The sequence below is a fragment of the Hirundo rustica genome, chromosome 4 (assembly GCF_015227805.2).
Source record: "Hirundo rustica isolate bHirRus1 chromosome 4, bHirRus1.pri.v3, whole genome shotgun sequence".
Lineage (NCBI taxonomy): Eukaryota > Metazoa > Chordata > Aves > Passeriformes > Hirundinidae > Hirundo > Hirundo rustica.
In genome coordinates, this window is record NC_053453.1 from 72,285,638 (window position 1) to 72,306,724 (window position 21,087).

Consider the following 21,087-nt stretch of genomic DNA (forward strand, 5'->3'; position numbering starts at 1 on the left):
AACATTATTTGTACATCGAGTACAAAATTAACTGGTTATTCCTGACTTCGAAGAGAATTTTGCCTTGATGTTCCTGATTGCTTCGTAACTTTGGTTCCAGAAATATAAAGTCACAAAACTAGTTTAGAAGCAATGACTTTGGAGTAAACAACTCGGTTTAGGCAACCCTTGGAGGATACTTTCAGGAAGTCAGTTTGATAAGCAGGAATCCCAACACATACTTGGCTGACTGCAGTGTATATCCAGCAGCTAATCATGTTATAAATCTGCACACTGCAAGAAAACTGTCAGAAGAGTGAAAGATAACACTAGAATTCAGGAAATAATGTAAATTAAGCAAACTTGAAGTTTGCTAAACATCTGTTCACTGACAAGCCTTTAGCAACAACAAAAACCTTAAAGCTGGCCAAATTCTTGAGGGCGTTTTTAGGTATTGTGGGGTTTCAAACTGGGCCAGGTACGAAGAAGAGATTACAATATAAAAGAATAAGTAATAGGCTTTAAATAAAGAGCTAGATTAAATATATATATATATATATATACTTCTCATACAATCTGATTAATATTTGTTTAGATGAGAATGGGAGTGGTAAACTCTCAGTAAATTACTACAGGCCTTTTATCTGGCAAGAGACTTTAACATGGTCATGTCCAAAAGCATGAGGAACCTCACACCTCTTGAAACAGATGAAAAGAATTTGTATACATGTTAAAATAAGTTTATGGTTTTTTAATCTTCAGTTCAAATTAAATGTAAATCTTTAAAACTCAAAGAAGAGATGCGACTATACAATGAAAATAATTATTTGGGAAGAGAAATTAGATATAAAATTTACAAAGAAGAGCAAATTCAGAGACCTTTTTAATTAGCATTCTTTTGCCCTAACAGATCAAGATTCTAAGTAATACCTAGGAATAACACGAAACTTTTTTCCCCCCTTCTCTCTTTAACATAAGCCAAATAACTTTGAATAGAAGTTTAATCATATGATTTAATCATATGGTTTTAATCATATGATGATATAACAGGACAGAAATGAGGAACAGTATTTAAAATAAAATGTCTGACATTTATTTTGTTTTTCCAATGTTTAACAAAACAATATTTTTTTTTTCTTTTTATCAAGCATCTGCATAGGAAAAGAGGAGCCACACTCTATCCTTATCTTCACTGACCCTGAGAAAAGACCAACTGGGACAAGGATTTGAACCAGGATGTCTGATGGCCCAGGCAAATACCTCAGGGCAGCTGGCTTCGACAAAGAGCTTATTTCTGTCCTTTCCCCAGTAAATTAAATTCTAGACTTAAGAATGTTAAGACTTTTTTAGAACTCAAATTCACCCCTGAGGAAAGTTTTATTTTGAGAAAGTGTTATTTTTCCAAGCTAGAAATGTTTTGTCAAAGATTTTCTGGTCAGATTTCTTTATTCTCTTTATACACATTTACAGAGTTTGTTATTTAAAAACCCTAATACCATAATCTTTGCAGTAATACAAGGTGCTCTTGACATATTAGCATGACACTGGAGGTACAAATCTTTCCTTGCTACATGCTTCCAAGTTCAGAAGTACTCCATTGACATAAATCTGGAAGTTTAGTTGCATTCCAGCAGCAAGGGGAGTTTCAGGGCAATTCTTACTTTCAAACCAGCCTGTCTATCAATTGAAGTCGTAGGGAATGAATAATCCTATGGAGCTGTGGTTGGCCAAAGGAGAAAAATCCATTTAGTCTTTGTGGTAGTAATTACTGTAATTGTAAATGACACAGCTATCAGATTAGGAGGTTTGGAACATGTTATTCTTAAATCATTCCTGCAACAACTCAACCTTGATTTCTGCTTTGAAGGGTCATTTCAGCAGTGATCTCTACAATTACATAGCAGATGCGAGGAAAGTGGCCCTCTATCCCCTTCACTGTGCTGATTGTGTGCTCTGGGAGAGAGCAGTGCCATTTTTCAGTCAAATTTTTGGAACTGTCAGGGTGGCGTGGGGATGGATCTACCTAATGGAAACCAGTGTGCTTGCTCTGATGGCACACACGATAAGAATAGACCTCACAAGGAGCTGAGGACTCTCAGGCTTTCCAAAAGTCATTCCTTTTGGACTTGAATGCTGGAAAATAAGAAAACTTCCAGAACAGCATAGGTTCTCAAGTGCAGAATTCTCATATAGGCACCTTCGCAGGTAAATGGGATAAGTGCTCCCTCATTATCATGCCTGAAACATATTTCATGCTTTCTTTAAAAATGCATACACAACAGAAAAGTGAAGTGCCCTTAAGACTAACAATGAGAGAAAAGTCATGGAATAAATTACCCCAGCAATCCTTGCAGCAGAGATTTGATTCATGCTTTTTTCCTTCCTTCAAGCTAAATGGTCTAAACACCAAGCCACAAAAGGGCAGAGTAACCTTGAATTTTCTCCGAAAGGATGAAAAAAGCATCTAGCCCATTCCAAATGATTTCCTACACCTCTCAGGTTAACAAGGAAACATAAGGCCTTTCAAACACAGCAAATTGATACATGCAATCAGACTTTTTATTTGGCTTTAAATGGTGATTGCCACCATATAGAAAAGTAGATCAAAGGTGTCTCAAGGAAGGAGCTACAGCTTAGAGGTGGATGCTAAAGAAGAAACTTGGGGGGCTTGAACATATCCCTCTGTTTTGAGGGGCTATGGAGTCTAAATAAAAGAATGTATCACTGCAAAGACTCAGTCTAAATTCAGTCATCTCAGTGCTTCTGAAACATATTTAGAGCACTACAGAAAATTTACCTTGGATCTTTGTTTATACGCTGCTGCAGAGACATTCAAACTTCAAGCACCTTTAAATCACTGCTACATTGTGTACTGAGCAGAAAGAAGTGGTTAGAGAAGAGAAGAAAGCTTCTAAAGTGGTGTGGGGAGTGAAAAGTGCTCATTGTGGTCTCCACTAACTGTCCCAATTTAAGCAGAATGAATGTGTGTGAGGGCAGAAAAAAACAAACCAAACCAAAACCAAAATCGAAAACAAAGCATAAAAAGACCCCAACAACCATTGTGAAGAAGAAAGAGAAAAATCTGGCTAAAATACAGGAAAAGGCAACCTTATCTTAGGCACTGAACCTAAACCAAGATGAGAGAGAGGAGGGAGGAAGGAAGGAAGGGAAAGAGAGAGGGTAAGGAAGGGGAAAAGGAAAAGGAAAAAGGAAAAGGAAAAGGAAAAGGAAAAGACCTGTGCATGGGGCTCTTACTGTACATCAAATCCAGGATTTTTTTAAGTGAGCCTCTCAGACTTATTACAGGAGGTCTTAAAATGAGTAATTTTCCCATTTTTATATTTCTCCCATGTTGAGTGCAACACTACTCAAGCACGGTCTTTTCTTAAGGACATACAAAACCGAACTTACTCTTTTGCATACAATGGGGTGCATGTCCAAGCAAGCACTTCTGTGTTTTTAGAGGTGCTGTTCACTCCCAGTAGTTTTACTGTCAGCATAGTTTCCCTTGGAAGAGCCTTTATTCGTAGAGGGAAGTTGACCCTAAAAGAAAATCAGAAAATAGGAAAATAAAAGTTTTAAAAAAAAAATAAATGTTACAACAAGTGTGTCTTTTCTACATTTTTTCTAGATGCTCTAACACTTATATTGAGCTATAAATTACCGAAGTTGCTCTCTGACGGAAAATGCAACTGACAGATCCTTTCAATACATTGATGAGTATTGGCAACCATTAACCCAAGTCATAGAACTGGAGAAGAGGCTGATAAAAACTCATCAGTGGTAAACTTCTAGAGCTGGCAAAGGCAGGAAAAACTTAATTAAACATTGCTTTGGAATTACCTTATCAACGAAAGGCTGTTTCAGAATAAATGACCCGTTAAGGGCGAATTGTAAAGCAGCAGTTATTAGCTGTCTTGTGTCTTCAGAGGAAAGCACCACTTCAAAAACCAAGAGTTGCTCCTGAGTATGATAATCGTTCTCTTGTTCAGGTGTGCTTTGGTTGTGTGATATTTCTTGACCACGACTTAAAGGCAGATGTTGTCTTAGCAGCAATGACAGATTCACTTTTTTTAGTGAGAAAATTCAATATTCATCAATATTTATCTTGACTTTGTATTGACCACTAGCTTGCTTGGTCATTCAGTTCATTTATACAGTTTATGAAAATTGATCTAAAATCATAACTTAGAATTATTCCAATAAGCCAGATAGTTTCATGCTGTATGGAAAGTTCACATAGGTAATTACCCACACGTGTGCAAGTCTGCATTTTCTTTTTCCTGAAGAGAAAATTTTCTAGCCTTTTCCATGTATATTCAGTGGAAGCTTGAATTTCTCGAGTGGAGAGTAAAATTAATTGCATTTTTTTCTTCATAAACAAAATCAATATAAGGAGCTAGTAGCTACAAGGATTATTCCACACTGATAATATAATCATTAAGAAAAGAAAAGATCTGCATAAAATGAAGATTAAGAAAACAGACTAAAAGATAAATCTGAGTAATAGAGTGACAGAAGAATGCAACTCAGCATTTTTAAAAAGATATGGTCACACTTAAACAGCAGGCAAAAGTAGAAAATGCATTTAAAAAGTATATTAGCCTGTAAAACATAAGAATTGTGGGTGTTAGAAGCAAGACACGGTAATAGTAAAAGGAAAAATCAGCATAAGATTTTGTTCTCAGTGCCAAATCCATCAAATTTCTATTGAATTTGAGAAAGTTTCCTTGAATGTGCTGAGGAGCTACTGAAAGAAATTAGATGGGTTTCAACTGAAAATCTGAAGTACTCCAAATTAGCATTAATGTCAAAATTTCAGATCATCAGTCTTCCAACATTTGGAAATTATGCAAAATTGCACATCTCCCCCTTTGAATAACAAAGCAAGACAGCCATTTCCCACTCTTTCTGATTACCATTAACAGAATTGAGAAGCAATTCTCAACCATCTTCCCACATGTCCCTATTTATAGCTTGCAAGTTTGCTTTCCCTGTCTCATGCACTCTTCCTTACTCGTAATTAGTTGGAAACAGTTATTGGGAAACCGAACTGGTTTACCTGCTAAAAATAACTCGTTCTGTCTTTTTCACTGAGAGGCCAACAGCACTTGTTACATAAAAATGTTCGACAGAGGTAACTTTGAAGGACCATTAATGCTTTGAAGGGACGAAAATAAAAAAAATCAAGACATGCATTTTGTGATCCAGACAATTGTTAACACTCTGTCTGAACCTCGAGTAGTGAAGAAGAGCTCTCGGTATCATCACTGCAGAAGGCAAATGCTTGGCAGAGTATTACCATGATACGCACTGCAATCTCACATAGACAAGAAATTTTGCAGGGCCGAGAGGTTCCTCCGTGCCAGCTCAAAGCTGAGTCCGGGGCGGAGAGCGACCTCCTTGTTTATTTCTTACTTCTTATACATTTGTGGGTCTGGCTAAAGATTGGCTTCTGGGGTTAAACACCCCTCAGCCTCAGTGGCCAGACCAACTGTCAGTTACAATTGTTTTCAGGTTAGAAATATGCAAACAAAGGACAGAGAATGAAAAACAAAGGATTTGTTTATGTTACATATGTGGGAAAAAGGTAGAAACTGCTCTTAATATTGTGCAGTAACTAAAGATCTGACTCCATTTTATGAAAATTCAAAAGACTATAAAAAACTCAGAAAAACCAGGGTAACAGCAGAGTTTCCCTAGGGCACATATACCACTACTCCTAGCAGGAAAAGAGCCTGGAAACTCTGACAAGTTACACACCACAAGAGTTAAAGCATGGGCCAAAGAGGACCAAAATTTCCCTTCTGGAGACACGTGATATACACAAAGAAGAGGAGTATCTCTATTGCTTTTAAGAACTGGAATCTGAATTCACCCAGCTGTTCTCACTCGTGACTGTAGGAGGCTGAGCCAAATGGGTGACTGAGAAGAAGGGGATGGAACTCTGGCCAGAAATAAGACAAAGAAGGTGCTCACTGAGAAGGTGCCATTCACAGATATCAGATAAAGTTGTACAGCTTGTTTCCTGAAAGCACTCAACACAGAAGAGCTCTGGGGCAACCCAGGCTGTGCCCTGAGAGGATGGAAACAAAAGAGAGAAGCCAAACAAAATAGGGAGAAGAGGGAAACCCAGCGCCAAGAAAATATCTGAGGTGATGAATGGCAGGCTTAATGTTAATTCCATACTTTGTGTCTGTAAGGTTTAGCATAAATTATGAAGGGTGGAAAAAGAGGAGATGGTGAAATAAATACATTAAGAGCAGCCAGCTAAAACTGAAGGAAATAACTAAGAGATCTCAGCAACTGAAAAATGAAACCGACGGGAAAATAAAGGGGGGCAAATTTGGACCTTATACATTATAAGCTAAATGGTACCAACCTGTTTGGACTCTGCACCAAGAAGTCAATCACACTTTCCAAAGGTAATAGACAAGTTCTAAAGCAAAGCTATACTCTCAAAAAAGAACAAACAGAAGAAGCACTACACAAGGCAACCTCATGGGGTATCAAATTATTCCCATTGTTTCTGAGAACATTCTGGTAAAGATTAAATATGATAACAGACTTCAACAGAAGCTCATATTTATACATAAAACCCCATTAAGTTAAAGTTCAGGCACCAACTGGTTAAACCACTTGAAAATAGAAACTAAATTAATGAAAATTAACAAATAAAGCAATGAAAATTGCAAATAAAGCAAGCCTTGTTTTTAGCAGAAACTCTCTACCTATATTCCTAATCACCAAAACACTACTCTCCATTCTTTCCCCCTGTTCAAATCAATCCTAATGTAACATCAGAACTCATTTTGAATTAGCTAGGTTTATTTTATGGCCTGAATGATCCATGGCTATATAGAGAATATCTGACTTCCTAATGTAATAAATGCTCTTCCTGGTGACCTTTTCCCACATGCATTTTTAATAGCTGCGCTCAGCTTCTCTGGGCAACATGTGCCAGGGTCTCACCACCCTCAGAGTAAAGAAATTCTGACTAATATCTAATCTAAATGTCCTCTCCATTTAAGGCTGCTAGCTGATCTAAAATGCTCACCTGGCATCTACCTCTGCTTTGACTCAAAAAGAGAGTTCTTTCACAAGACCCAGTTCTGGATACATGCCAAACATACAAAAATAATGACATATCTGCTTCCCCAGATCCTCAGCCCGCAGGACAAGGGGTTCAAGAAAACTCCCCTCATGTATTGAGACTTTAAAATAAATTAAATATTCAAAATCCTATCAGCCAGATATAAATTTTCAGGAATTTACTTTCAAATCTATTTGAAATGGATTTTTATTTTTTTTTTATAATCAAGCAACAATAAAAAGTAAAAAGGTGCCCTTACAAACTGATGCTATTATGTTTCACACACTTCCAGATCTGATATTAAGAGACTCTTACAAGCATCTGTGACCTATAGAAAGGATTTGTTCTGCATATTCAATTTCTTCTTTTTCCAATAAGCTTTTGGATGGAATTGTGCACATTTAATAATGATTTTGTAGGGGAGAAGTTTCAATGGAAAGCCTGAAGCTTCAGTCTGATTACTTTTCATGAAATGGAAGAAGAGCAGAGTTTCTGCTTCAGTTACGCTAGAAAAATTTATTTCTATTTTATCTTTTGTTTTATCAAATGTTTTGTAACATGCAGTCCAGAAAAGCATTAGCCACCTTTCAGAAGCCAAAACTGCTCATAAGAAATATAATCCTCCTCATACACTTCAGTGTTATCTGCCTATATGTACCATGAGGAACTACTTGACCGAAACTTGGACAAGGTGAAAATTCCTAGAGAGGAAAAGGGAATGATATGATTGTTTAAACACAAGGACAGCAGCTACTTTCCAATCATATAAAAGGGATTTAAGTGTTATGGACACAACTGAGGCACCAAAGCAGATGTTAAGTGCGCCCATTTTGTTTCTTAATCATAAGGCAGACATTAGTAATCTTCCTATATCTCTCCACTAAGATAAATGTGTTTGACATGAAAAGCTCTTCTTCCATTTGACCAGTTTGAAACTGCCACGTGTCTCAGAAAAAAACAAACAGAAGTCGTGAATTACACTCTGTATTCAAAAATTACACTCTGTAATTAAAGAAACAAACCAAAACAAACAAACAAGAAAGCCCAAATAAACCTTGTGGCCTTTGTTCAATTCCAATGAAATCAAGCTGCTTTCAGATTTAGAATACAGTAAGCAGTGATGCAAAAGACCAAAAATTTCAAAGATTGTAAATATAAATATGTAATTCTCAAGAAGCTGAAAGAATCCCACATCACCACCAAATCATTAAAAAGGTGTATTTCTCTCTCATGTATTGCAAATAGATGTAATAGATGCTTTTTTTCATGCATGGCCTTAAATGAATGTTGTTTGAATGTGAGATAGACAGGTAACAGACAGTCTTTGCCCTAAAATTCCAGTCCCAAAGTCCTCATTGTAAAATTACAGATCCTTCTTATAAAAAAAAAATTACAAAACAACAAACAACTGAAAAAATAGCCCCCCCTAAAATTAAACAAACAAATAAACCCCCAACCTAACAACCCCAAATTCTTCTTGAAGAAATATTACAGCAGGTTCTCCAGCTGGATTGCAGATGTACTAAAGGTAGACCCAAAAGGTGGAATTCCTCAAAAGAGCAGAAATTCAGCCTTTGGTTGCATCTGCTTTCAGTTGCAGTACTCCTGGATGCCTCCAGTGAATAAAAGCTATTCACAGACCAGCTGAGCTTAGTTTATTATCAGCTCAGACTTACCTTAGTTCTATTTTCCTTCCTCTGGCTGTCCCATTTCTTTCTCATTCCAATCGCTCTAAGTTTCTGTGAATTTTGTGCAGTTTAATTGGCTCGGAAGAACATCCATAAAAAAGATGTGTGTTTTTGCTTTTTTTGTTTTGTTTTGTTTTTTGTTTAATGAATATTGGATGTGTAATATCTGCCAGACAAACATAAATCAAACACAGACCAAAACTTACTTCTCATTCCAGTCAGCCAGGAAAAAGAAGGAGCTTTTAACTGGAGTATTTTTGCAAATCTTCGCTTGACATATTGTCTTCCCAGCATAAGTTAGTAAACAGGAAAAAGAGAAAACTTTGTACCTACAAAGGAGAAAAAAAAAAAAGTAAAAATTGTAATATACTATGTCCAGCACAGTATATCTGGAGTTAATCACTCAGGAACTTATGAAAATCCATCCTTACATGAGAAAAATAATTATAATAATTCATACCATATTAATGTGTGCATGGAGGGGGTTTGAAGCTTTTTTGTTGTTGTTGTTGTTGGTTGTTGTTGTTGTTGTTGTTGTTGTTGTTCCTTAAGGTTCAGAATTAAAGAGAAGCCTTAAAGACACTTGGAGTTCTGTTCCATGTTTTTTATGTTAATTTCTTTTTTTCACTATTGCAGTGAATAAAAATTTGGACATGAGTGAAGTGTTGGTACTTGCTCATCATAGGGTCAATGAGAAATCTCCCACCTGGAGAACTGCATCCAGCTCTGGACCCCCCAGTGAAAGACAGGCAACTGTCAGAGCAGGTCCAGAGGGGACACAAAGGTGCTCAGAGGGCTGGGGCACCTCTCCTGTGAAGGCTGAGAGAATGGGGGTTGTTCAGCCTGGAGAAGAAAAGGCTCCAGGGAGACTTTAGAGCACCTTCCAGCAGCTAAAGGGGCCCGGGGAGGGATGTTTTACAAGAAAATGAAGTGATAGGGCAAGGGAAAGATTTAAACTGCAATAGGTTAGATTTAGATTGGATATTAGGAAGAAATTCCTCCCTGTGAGGGTGCTGAGGCCCTGGCACAGGTTGCCCGGAGAACCTCTGGCTGCCCCATCCCTGGAAGTCTCCAAGGCCAGGCTGGATGGGGCTCTGAGCAACCTGGGATAGTGTCCCTGCTCATGGCAGTGGGTGGAATGGGATGATCTTTAAGATTCTTTTCAACCAGGGTATTCTATGATTCTATTTATATCTCTTTTCCCAATCTGTAAAAGAAGAAGATTAGTACTCAAGGGAATATATATAATTTTACAGCAGAAGCACTAAAGCCACCTGTGTTGGCCTTCAGAAAGTGAACTGAGTAGCTTCAGAGTGAAACTTAGGTCTGGGAATATCTCTTGTTTCACATTCCTCTTACTGAAATCTTTTAAAATATTAGTCAAAATAGATTATAAATAACTAATGCTCCTAATTAGTCTTGTAACTTCCAGATCTTCCTGCCAGGCTCAGCTTTAGATCTCATCTGGACAAGAATGATGAACATGGGAAACAGGCAAATGTGAACAGGAAATCTGACTGAGGCAGTCGCAGATTGAAGGTGCCTGATTTTGCCATATTTATAAGAATGATGGTTTATTTCTTCCAGAAGAAGAGATATATATTTTATCATTATTATATGTATTATATATAACATGTATAATATGTATATTATATTTATAATTATTATAGCAGATTTGTTTTTGTTGTTGGTTTTTTTTTTTTTTTAAAGAAAATTATCTTTAGTATGTAGTACCTAGGAGGTGTCATTTCAGAGAAGGAAAAATTATCTTGTGGGACTAGGAAATACTTCCCCTAGAGTCCAAACTTTACAAAGAGTTGGAGGATAGTTCAGGAAATAAAAGATTCTAATACAAACAAATTATTAAGATCTGCTATTTAAATAAATGTACTGATACATAATATATTATATATTATAATGTGTATACCTATAGAATACATTTTATATATTATATATATGCAGGAATAGAGACATGTTCAAACGCTTGTGGAAAGAGCAGCAAGATCATGATGTGGCCTTTGGAAATGGAACATGGGATCCATGACACTGCCAGCATGAATTCATAGAGTCCAGAAAAAAAAAGAAAAAAAATGTGGAACATGCATGGGAGCAACATCAATAAAAGAACTTGAGGAAACCAAGTGTTAGAGCAGCAGTTCATGTTAAGAAGTCTATGGTAGTTATGAATATTGGAAAGGCTGGAAAAGGAGATTAGGAGGAAGAAAGATTCTCATTTCTATGTGCTTGAACATAGCATTGGAGTCATCAGTGGCCTTCAGGCTGTGTGTGATACCACATTTTTCTGGTAAAACATAAAATGCAGTGGGGATGGTATAACCATCTGAAATCAGGATAGGGATTATAATTCTGTATTTATTACCTTAACTAATGCAAAGTCTCTCAGGCTTTTGTTAAAAGGCTAATTACAGGCAATGCTGTATAGTGCAGCCTCTCACTCACAGTCTAATGCAAATGATCCTACAGTCACTTGGGATTGAAGGTAAAGAGGGAGCAATGGGAAAATCAACAAAAACTTTGGGAACAACTATTTGACTCATAAAAATAATGCTACCAGACTGGAGTGGTAAGAGAACATCAGTTTTGCTATGACTAGGAAAAGCAGCTACTCCACAAGACAACTAATTCTACCAAATTATGCAGAAGAGAATATTTATCTTAGCTTTTTATTAAGTTGTCTCCTTTTTCTATTAAAGCTGTTTCCTTTTGTTTTCCTGCGTTTTGTTGATGGTAGGGATTCTTGGATCTCTAAACTCTAATCACATCTATGAAGGGCTCAGCCGCATGACACGGTTTGAACACACCAAGAGCAAAAATTGCTGAGAAGACCTCACTGAGACTGTGGCCAAGCAAAAGCACCCCTCTATTTAACTTGGCCTCCAGCCCTTCCAGTCTCTTGTCCTGCAGAGATCACACCCTTGGTGTGCAGCACACAATCTCTAACATTAGTTTAGGACCACCACCAAAGCAGCAGAGGGGAGCTGGTATCTGTGAAAAATGATTGCTGCCAAAGACAACACATCTTCTCAGGAACCCTTGCTGGATCTGCTCCTACCTGGTCACCCAGGCCTCTGGGATGTTATGGGCAGCACAGACAGTGAAGCTCAGCTGGGAATTTAGGCTGATGTCTGCACAAAAAGGGCGCTTAGGTATGCTGGCAAGCTGGAAATTTGCATCAAAGCTGCTGCTGTAGACGTGGATGAGACGAGAGATGGCTGTGGAGAGCTCTGTCACAGCAGCCTCTATTAACACTGAGAGGAGACAGAGGAATAAATAAAGGTTAGCAATAGGTCATTTGTGAAGAACTATATTTATCCTAAACCATCAGTTATGGCTTTGAAAATGCTTCCCAATAAAATTTAATTAAAATGACATAACCTACAACTGAAGCCAATTAGCCATCTGTGCTTCTGAAACCAGCCTTAGCTCATTTCTGGTGTATCATTAGCAGACTTTCATTACAGCGCTTTCAAAGTAAGGCATTTTCAAATTAAGGCATTTTCAAAGTAAGCATTTTCAACTACAGCAAGCTACTCTGTACCTCAGATATGCCATTTCAGTCTTTGAATATTTGTGCTGGAAGGATTTTTATTAAGTAGGTATTTTGTCATTTCAGCAGCTAAGTAGTTACTTACTTCAAGGGAACTGGCAAGGCAGCAGTAGAAGGGAGAAAAGGCACTGGTTAAATTTTAAGACTGTAAAGGTGTTGCAACTGTAGGTAAGCAATTAATAAATCATATAAAACAGCAGGCACAATCAGAAAAATTCAGCATTCAGGTGGTCATGTGTTGCTGATAATATTACACAATAAATGGACACTGAAGTACATATCCATACAAACAGATATGAAATTCAGGCTGTCCTCTTGGGTGTGTAACCACTTAGTAAATGGAATGATTAATTTGCACTGAATTATTTTACACTCCAAGAACTTATCCATGGTGATAAACATGGATTCTTCTTAAGGGGTCCAGGAGAGGACATCAGCTGACTATCATTTGAACCAGTACTTTGTCTGAAAAGTACCACATTATTTTCATTAAGGAACAACAGCTCCTTGGGAAGTTCCTTGTTTCCAATCTGATCAAAGCGGTTGGCAGGTAAATGTAGTGTAATAGCAACTCCCTTATTTATGAAAATTGGCCTATTAAAGTCAATGATTTCTGAATAGAACCTTCTCAGCATCTTCTCCAAAAGAGGGCAAAAGGTAGTTCAGAATCTGTGAAAATGTACAGTTTTAACACAATCTATATTATGGGTGGTAAAGCAACATTTCAGATTTTGTCTCCAGAACAAGAGGAATTGTATTCAATGCCAACTAAGCCACAGATAGAAGGGAATACTCCATGAGAAAAAGATTCCCAAATAATAAGTTAGGAGCAAATACAATGGAGTATTTTCCATAAGAGAAAATTTACACGTGCCAGACAAGGAAGTGATTAAGATACAAGATGCCTATCACCACATCCAAGCTGCCCTGTCCATCGACCATGTTTGCAGAAAAATGATTTTCACTGTCTACCTGAGTGACAAAACTGATGTCAAATACATGAAATACATGAAAACCAGACAAGCAAACCCCCTCAACTTGCTATAGCAGCATGTGAGGGGTGATGGTAGCAAAGGAACCATTCGGGGCAATCAGTTTAAGGGAGACAAATGACCTTCAGCTTTATTTAGCTAATTATTAGGACCTACAGAACGACGACATTTTCAGGAACAGAGTTCCTCAGGTTTAAGTGAATGTCCAGGTATGATCTGGTCTGCAGATTCAGGATTTTTTTTTCAACATTAATTTTCTTATTCTTGCTCTCAGTTATAAGACAGTCTATGTTTTCTGTTCCAGATTCAACCTTTTTCCAACCCCGGTCCTTCAGTCATTAGGACCAGGAGCAATTAACTGAATTAGAGGGAAACATCTTGGGTAGTCTGTAAACATCCATTACTCATAAAACTTGCTCAGCATTTTCTCACTGTATTTTAATGAGCTGCTGAATAGGATATGGTAGGTTGAACTGATATCACCCATTTATGAAGCCACAGAGTTTTACTGCTTTTTATGCCTTTTAATAAATCTCAGCTGAGAAAGGACTGGTGTTTCACTGATTTACAAAGCACAGGCCGTGGACTTCCTACAGCAGATTCATAGTTTCAGCTACATCAAAACCTGTTTTCTGGAAATGTGTGCCAGGCACACCCAGGATGTAAGAGACAATGAATGGACCGCATCACAAAGCGAACTCTGACCAAGATTAATAATCTCACAATGCAAACCTCGTGATTTATTTCTGGTGTGAAATTATTTGCCATCACCTTCTCACCGAAGGTGAGGAGAAAACTGACTTGCAGAAATGAGATGGTAACATGGGAAGTGAACTTTAACCACAGCTGCCATATATGTTTATTTCTGACAGCTCCTTGTGTGGGGAGTCTGGAGGAATAAATTCTACCTAAGGTGCGGAACAGAACAATCCTCACAGTCCTGGAAGTGTTAATGAATACACCTGCAGGCACCTTCAAGATTTAGTAAGGCATACAGTAGCTTATTCCTTACAGAAACCCACTTACTTTTTCTTCTCAGTCCAGTATTGCAATTCACATATTATTTTATTGCTAGATCTTCCAACGGAGCAGGGACTTCACAGTCACTGTACCAGCAGATGATGTCACTTCAATACATGTTAAACACTCCAACCTACACATATTTTCTCCAGGTAAAATATGACAAAAATTTGGTTGAACAGAATTTGGAATGAAGGCTTTTGACCCTTTTGACAGACTAAAAACAATTTTGAGAAATGGAGGTTGATTCTTTTTTTCCTTTCTAACTTATTTTCAGAGAGAGAAAAAAAAAAAAAAAGAGCAAGATACCGAATACAGTTTAGGACACACACACAAACAAGACACTAAACCCAAAACAAACCCCATTTGACCTTTAGGTAAAGTGCTCAGCAGCATTAATTAGGTCACTACTGTAATAAGAAAGAGGCAAAACATGAAAAGGCTGTAATGCATATATTGATCAGATGCAGTTTCCAAGCACCAATATTTGCTGGATTATTTTCTCCTACTAGCTATGGATTATCCCTTGAAAACAACCTAAAAATCTCGTGCAGTCCTGGTATCAAAAATATCTCTGCTCCTACATGATTTATAATGTCTTGATAACTTCTGTCTACTTTTTGTGAAGAACTAGGTGTTGTAGTTATTTAAAAATTGTTATTGATTAAAAAGCCTCTGGCTATAGGGAAAAACTATCAGGATGCAACACAGCAACAACTTAAAGGTGAGGAGCTGTGCTCTGGTTTGGAAACAATGCCAGAGACAGGTAGAAAAATGAAATAAAATCAATAAAGATCCCTGAAGATTTTTCCATATTGTGAAACAAAATGTTTTTCCGAAAACAAAAAATATGTAATGGGTTTGTGCCAAGAAAAGAAGAAAGTGGAGATTTTCCAGCTCCAAAGGAAACCCTAAAAAACCAAAAAAAACCCAAAACAAACAAACAAACAAAAACCCTCCTTTTTTTTTTGTAATAAAATACAGTCTTTCTGTTGTGAATGTTTTTAATTTTCAGGTCTAGAAATAAGTATCAAATCCCAAGCACAGTTAGAGAAGCTTTACAGTCTTAAATGACTACATTACACCTATTGTAAGCACTATATTTCTGCATTCACTCTAAAAGATAACGACTCCAGCAATTCAGCTGGAAAAGACTCTTGATTCAATATCATCAGTTCCTTCTGGATGGTCCCAGAGAGCTACTGATCAAATTCTGAAAGCTGCTTATTATGTCTGATCTGGTGAAATCCCTGCCTGAGGTAGCCAGGCTGAAGGCACTGAATAAACATTCATTCATCAGCTTTTGAGAACCACACGCAGACTCAGGTCTGTCCCAGCCTGCAGCCTTTCCATACTCTGGATTGCAGCAAAATCCAGTGCTAAATCTCCATCAACACGAGTAATCTTTATTTTCTGTGAACACTCTGTGCTGCAGAAAGGTATCAATGTCTAAAAATGCCTACGGTTCCTCCCATTTAACAAGAAATAAAGAAAATATTTTGAGTTCTAAAACTTGAATATAATCTTCTAAGGACTTCATAGAGAGGAAAAAGAACGTGGTCCAGACTTAGGCATAATGTGGATGAGTATTGCTTTATTCACAGCAGTGGCATAAATTGTTCTACAGAGATAACACTGCTAATAGAAGCAGTTATTGGAACACTAAATCAAGGCTAGATATTTTGAATATAGTTTGTGACTTGCTTAGTCCATGGTGAATGACTAATAATAAACCTCTGTAAATCTGTTATTAAAGAGCAAGGTTAAAGCCGTTTCTAAACAATTGTTTAAGTAAGGCTTTAATTTTAATAGTATCCTACATGTTCTTCTCTTTTGTGGTAGAGAGAAACTATAATGGAGAAAAACAAAACTCTTTTATGATATTCAGGGGAATAATCATCTCTTGGGGAAAAAAAGGGGAAAGGAAATGGAAATTATTAGTTGAAGTAAATGAGATCCTGTTTTCTCCAAGATAGACATGAATTCATATGAGAGACAGAAAGGAACAGTACAAATGGGAAATCCAGTCTGCCTCTTCCTCAGCTGTCAATTCTGACTTCATCTGCAAATGTGCTGCTTGAGGAAGAAAAGCACGTGGATTTTAACTTCCCAGAGATCAGGAAAGATTTAACAGCACTGAGTTAAGGCTATGATTTCCCTTTAATTTTGGGTCACGGGCTTGGAGATTTTTGCACGCCTGCAATCCTAGACAGCTAAGCACAATGAAGCAAAAAAAAAAAAAAAAAAAAAAAGGTGGGAAGCAAATGAGGTGGAAAAGGAAACACAAAGCTGAATTTGGCAGGAGCTTACAACTCACTTCTTTGGCTTTTACTTCGAGCTTCAGCAGGTGCAAAATATCATCTGGATTCCTCTCCAGGTTAATGTCCCTAGCTCAGAGGATGGGAGGCTCCATCATGGAGGTGAGCACTGAGAAGACAGGGACTAACGAAAACTTGTGGTGCCAAAAAAAGAAGATGCAGCATGGCTTTCCCCACTGTTAGGAGCTCAGACCTGGGTTCCTGCAGATCCTGCAGATGCAGTTTTGGTCATTGCACTCACACTTGGTTTTTCTCAGATGTGTTCTTAACACCAGCTTTGACATGCTAACTCGTTAGCCTAACTGAAAATATTTTGCTAGCTTTTATTCTATTTAGTTTATCAGGTGCAGATGTAATGCATGTAGCATGTTAAAACATACGTGAAATGTACATTACTGCATGCAAAAGGACAATCTGAATTTTGGTTACCTTGGACAAATTTGAATGCAGGCTTCTCCACAGGATGACTAATGGCCTGGCAAGTTCTGACTCGCAATCAGTAAATTGCAGTTTCTAATAATACACCTCCAAAAGGATTCTGCAATTGTTATGAAATTAGGGTGTGCCAAAACCAGACTGAGAAATCTTCACTGTTGAAAATTTCCTGGCATAAATAAAGAGGTACAGAGAAGCAGGGAGTAAACACTGATTCCTTCACTGTCACTCAATAAATGAGAATTTCCTTGAGAGAGCTGCTGGTTCGATTAATTTCAAATTTGGAAATACCTGTAATCCAAGGAGTGCTTTAAATCCATTCCAATTCCATCTTCTGAACAGTGTGTGGAGGAAGATACATCTAAGGTAGATGTTTATTAGTAACTATTGATTGTTTTTAACATGAGAAATTAGCTGCCATTAAGGGTGCAAAAACAACTCATGGGAAAAAGGAATACATCCAAGAAAGAAGAGTCCTAAAAACTGAATTTACTTTCTTCCTTCTGCACCTGCATGCTCTCTCCCCACTCTCCTGACCCTCCAGCTGCTTAGTTTTTCCTGGCAGCTTACAAACTGGACTGCTGTTTCCTTTCTCTGCTGTTCATGAAGTTGAATAATGCTGAAACGAGCCTGGCATTTGGAAACCTGCACTCGAACCAACTGTGTGTTTGAAAGAAAAACAGAATGCCGGAACCACTGCAGCTGATTCACCTTTTTTTGCCTCTCTGAGCAGAGTACAGTCGAGAAAAGCAAACAGAGAAAAGAGAGGAAAAGAGCATCTCAGAGGCCATTTTTTTTCCTCAAAGTGGGGAGACACAGGCCTTCCACAGCCCACCCCAGTGCTCAGCTGGAGGGCTCTTTGGTGGCACCCATGCAGCATCCCCAGCTGCATTTGGGCAGCCGCAGAGGGATAGAGCAGCGCCTGATGCGACAGGAACTCCGGTGTGGCTGTTCCCTCCTGGAATCCAACCCATGGAAGAGAGGACTCCTGCTTATCCCTTAGTCTGAGAGTGCTGGGCACCTCTGAGCCAGTGAGAATTTAAAAAGGCAGGATCTATAATTGTGTCCATTACTGTTAATTAACAGTACTCTTTGTATGACAGTCTATCATTAGATGAGACACTATTTGTACAGCAAAAGATCACAAAGAGCTAAAGCTTACAGAGGAAGGAATCAAAATTATTGGAAAAGTTGCACAGAAAAATAAATTTTCAGGCTTCCATGAAGTTCATTATTTTCCCTTTTCTCCACATGGAAAGTTGTGATTACAGAAAACTATCACCACTGCAGCCTGTACTCAGTTCTTTCACTCTGCTATTTATTCACCATATTTGAGTCTCCAGATTATTTTGTGAAAACGCTGTTTTATTTACACTTTTAGATCCCCTCAATTTCAATTTATCATAATTACCTTATAATACACTTTCACATGTAAACATCTACAATATGCCCACCCGAACAGTTTAGTAAAACAAACAAATAGCAAAATGTGTGTTTTCTGATGATACACCTAGAATTAACATACTTAAAAAAAACCACCCTACCTTTGCTTGGTGTTTCCACACTTTGAAGAGAATTCTATAAAGACAAAAACCAGAGAGGGAAAAAAAGGAATCAGTCACTTCAGAAAAGACTGGGTAGAAGTTATAATGGTTGGAGGAGTAGCGCTCATGGAAAATGCAGTGAAAAGAGGGAAGGATTTTGATTAATCTCAATGTTATGATGATACAAGACACGACTGGGATTCAGAGCACCAGGACCTGCTTCCTCTTCCACCTCAGACACAGCACTTAAGACCTGATTTCTGGCAGAATTTGGGCATGTCAAGTTACAAAGAAGCACTTACCAAAGGTGCACACACGTTCTCAGCCCTGCAGTGGTACAGCAGAGATAAGAATTCCCCCTCCATCCCTTTCCAAAACTCACACCATCAGACATGAAGCCCCCAAAGGCAGAATCTTGGCATCCTTTCAAAGGTGAGGAGCAGCAAGTCTCCACTCAAGGGCCCTCCATTTCACTTATTCCTGTGCCAGATCAGTGAAAATTGCTGTGCTCCTTGATGGCCTTTGAGCAGGCAGCTGACCAGAGGTGGCCAAAAGGAAATATTCAGTGAGGGGAGACCTCAAAGTGCTCTCCAGCTTTCTCAGGAGGGGAAGTGACAGGCACTGATGACTTCTCTCTGGTCATCAGTGACGGGACCCAGGGGAATGACATGGAGCTGTGTCAGGGGAGGTTAAGTGGCTATCAGGAGAAGCTTTTTCACCCAGAGGGTGGTTGGGCGCTGAACAGGCTCTCCAGGGAAATGCTCAAAGCTGCAAGCCTGACAGAGTTCTGGCAGCATTTGGACAACACTTTAAGGCACGTGGTGTGATTCTTGAGTGTCCTATGCAGGTACAGAAGTTGGACTTGGATGATTGTGGATCCTTTTCAGCTCAACATACTCTATGATGATATGAGTCTATGATCAGACTTGCTTCTACCAAAGAGACACAAAAACGAGACACAAAAACAAATCACAAACCTTGACCAGAGAGACTGGAAAGTTAATTCTGCACTTCAGTGTCGCCTGTGGCTTGCACTGTGTGAGCCCACATCCCTGTAAGGTTCCCTGCCCTTTAAAGTCATTAATCCCTTTGCAGTGGGCTGAGAATGCTTTGTGTTAGTACATATGTATTCAGCATGAGGCTTTTTAAAAATTACAATGCATGCAGAGGTGGCAGAAGAAATACCATGCTGGATGTACATTCTCCCTCTGGCACCCAGCTTGGAGCTGCCAGCATTTGTCTGCTGAAGATGAACAGAGGGAGTCAAATGCTTACTTGAGGGGAGAAAAGCAGCATCCAGGCTGAGAATTATGTTTTCACAATCTTCATAATGCAGTGAGACAAATGGGATCAGAGACCTTTGTTCAATTCCCTCAAATCTTGGAAAGTAAACAACCTTTTGGCACTGTACTTATAATTTCAACATAGTATAGTGTGCTTAATATAGAGTGGATTAGTGCCTGTTCTGGCAGGATTTGATCTCCCAGGACTTTTTGTGAGTTGCTGTAAGAAAGGAATGGGGAAAAAAAAAAAAAAAAAAAAAAAAAAAGATGAAAAACATTAATTGTGCATCATGCCCAGAACCTCCCTTGAATGGATTTTAAAATCCCAGGGTTAGGTTGGTTAGAGACTGAAATAATCACATTTACAGAGAGATGCAATCAGTTAAGAAGAAACCAGCCTGGTGCCAGTTGCTTTCATAATCTCTTAACCATGGCACAGGAATGCACGGTACTGGCAGTGAGGAGGCAGTAAGGAGGTAATAAGTACAATTTAATTAAAGACAGAAGATTGAAAGTGAGTTTCTTTGGTTTGTTTTGCTTTTTTTTCAAACTAGAATTAAATAGAAGCAGATTCAATTTTTTTTTTTTTTTTTTCCTGAGTAGGTGAGCACACATGTGCAGATAGGTATAAACAAACATATACTGGTAACCTGTGTAACCTGCATTGGAAGAAGTAAGCAGTGGTTTTCCTGAGGCTTTATGTGCACTTGTGCCAAACAGACATGTTAAAAAATACTCCACACAAAACCACACTGCATATTACACTAAAGCATCAGGAAACCAAGTGGAAAAGCAGTTAGAATGTTTTTCTGGCACTTCTTCCTTAGCTGATGTGTAACGCTGCAGTGCTTGAGGTGTAAGAAGTAGCCTCAAAAATGTCACTTAATTTGTGGGGCAGTTTACCTGCTCATCTGAAAAAAGCCTCTCTTCCTCCTAACAAAATACTTTGGTACTATACTGACGAACATAATAGAAACAATTCAAGCAATGTGGTAAAATACAGTAATGTTGCAGCATTTAATGATTCTTTCAGCACCCAAAATTCACATTAAAAATGACCCTACCACTCAATATGAGTTAAAATCAAAAAGAGGTTTGGGGGAGTTGGTACTCCATGGAATAACTGGCTGCTGAGTACTAATTTTGACTACATATGTTGCTACAGAG

General features: G+C 38.2%; 1 protein-coding gene across 13 annotated transcripts in view; it reads right to left on the reverse strand.

Annotated features, from left to right (window-relative positions):
* PIK3C2G (phosphatidylinositol-4-phosphate 3-kinase catalytic subunit type 2 gamma) overlaps positions 1–21,087 on the reverse strand; it is a 244,152-nt gene that overhangs the window by 130,291 nt on the left and 92,774 nt on the right. For all 13 annotated transcript variants that reach the window (XM_058420387.1, XM_040063030.2, XM_058420389.1 and 10 more), the window contains 4 exons: positions 18,638–18,671; positions 11,834–12,029; positions 8,967–9,089; positions 3,391–3,522 (listed from right to left, as the gene is read on the reverse strand). In XM_058420387.1, coding sequence (XP_058276370.1) covers positions 3,391–3,522; positions 8,967–9,089; positions 11,834–12,029; positions 18,638–18,671 — 485 coding nt within the window. The remainder of the gene's footprint in view (positions 1–3,390; positions 3,523–8,966; positions 9,090–11,833; positions 12,030–18,637; positions 18,672–21,087) is intronic.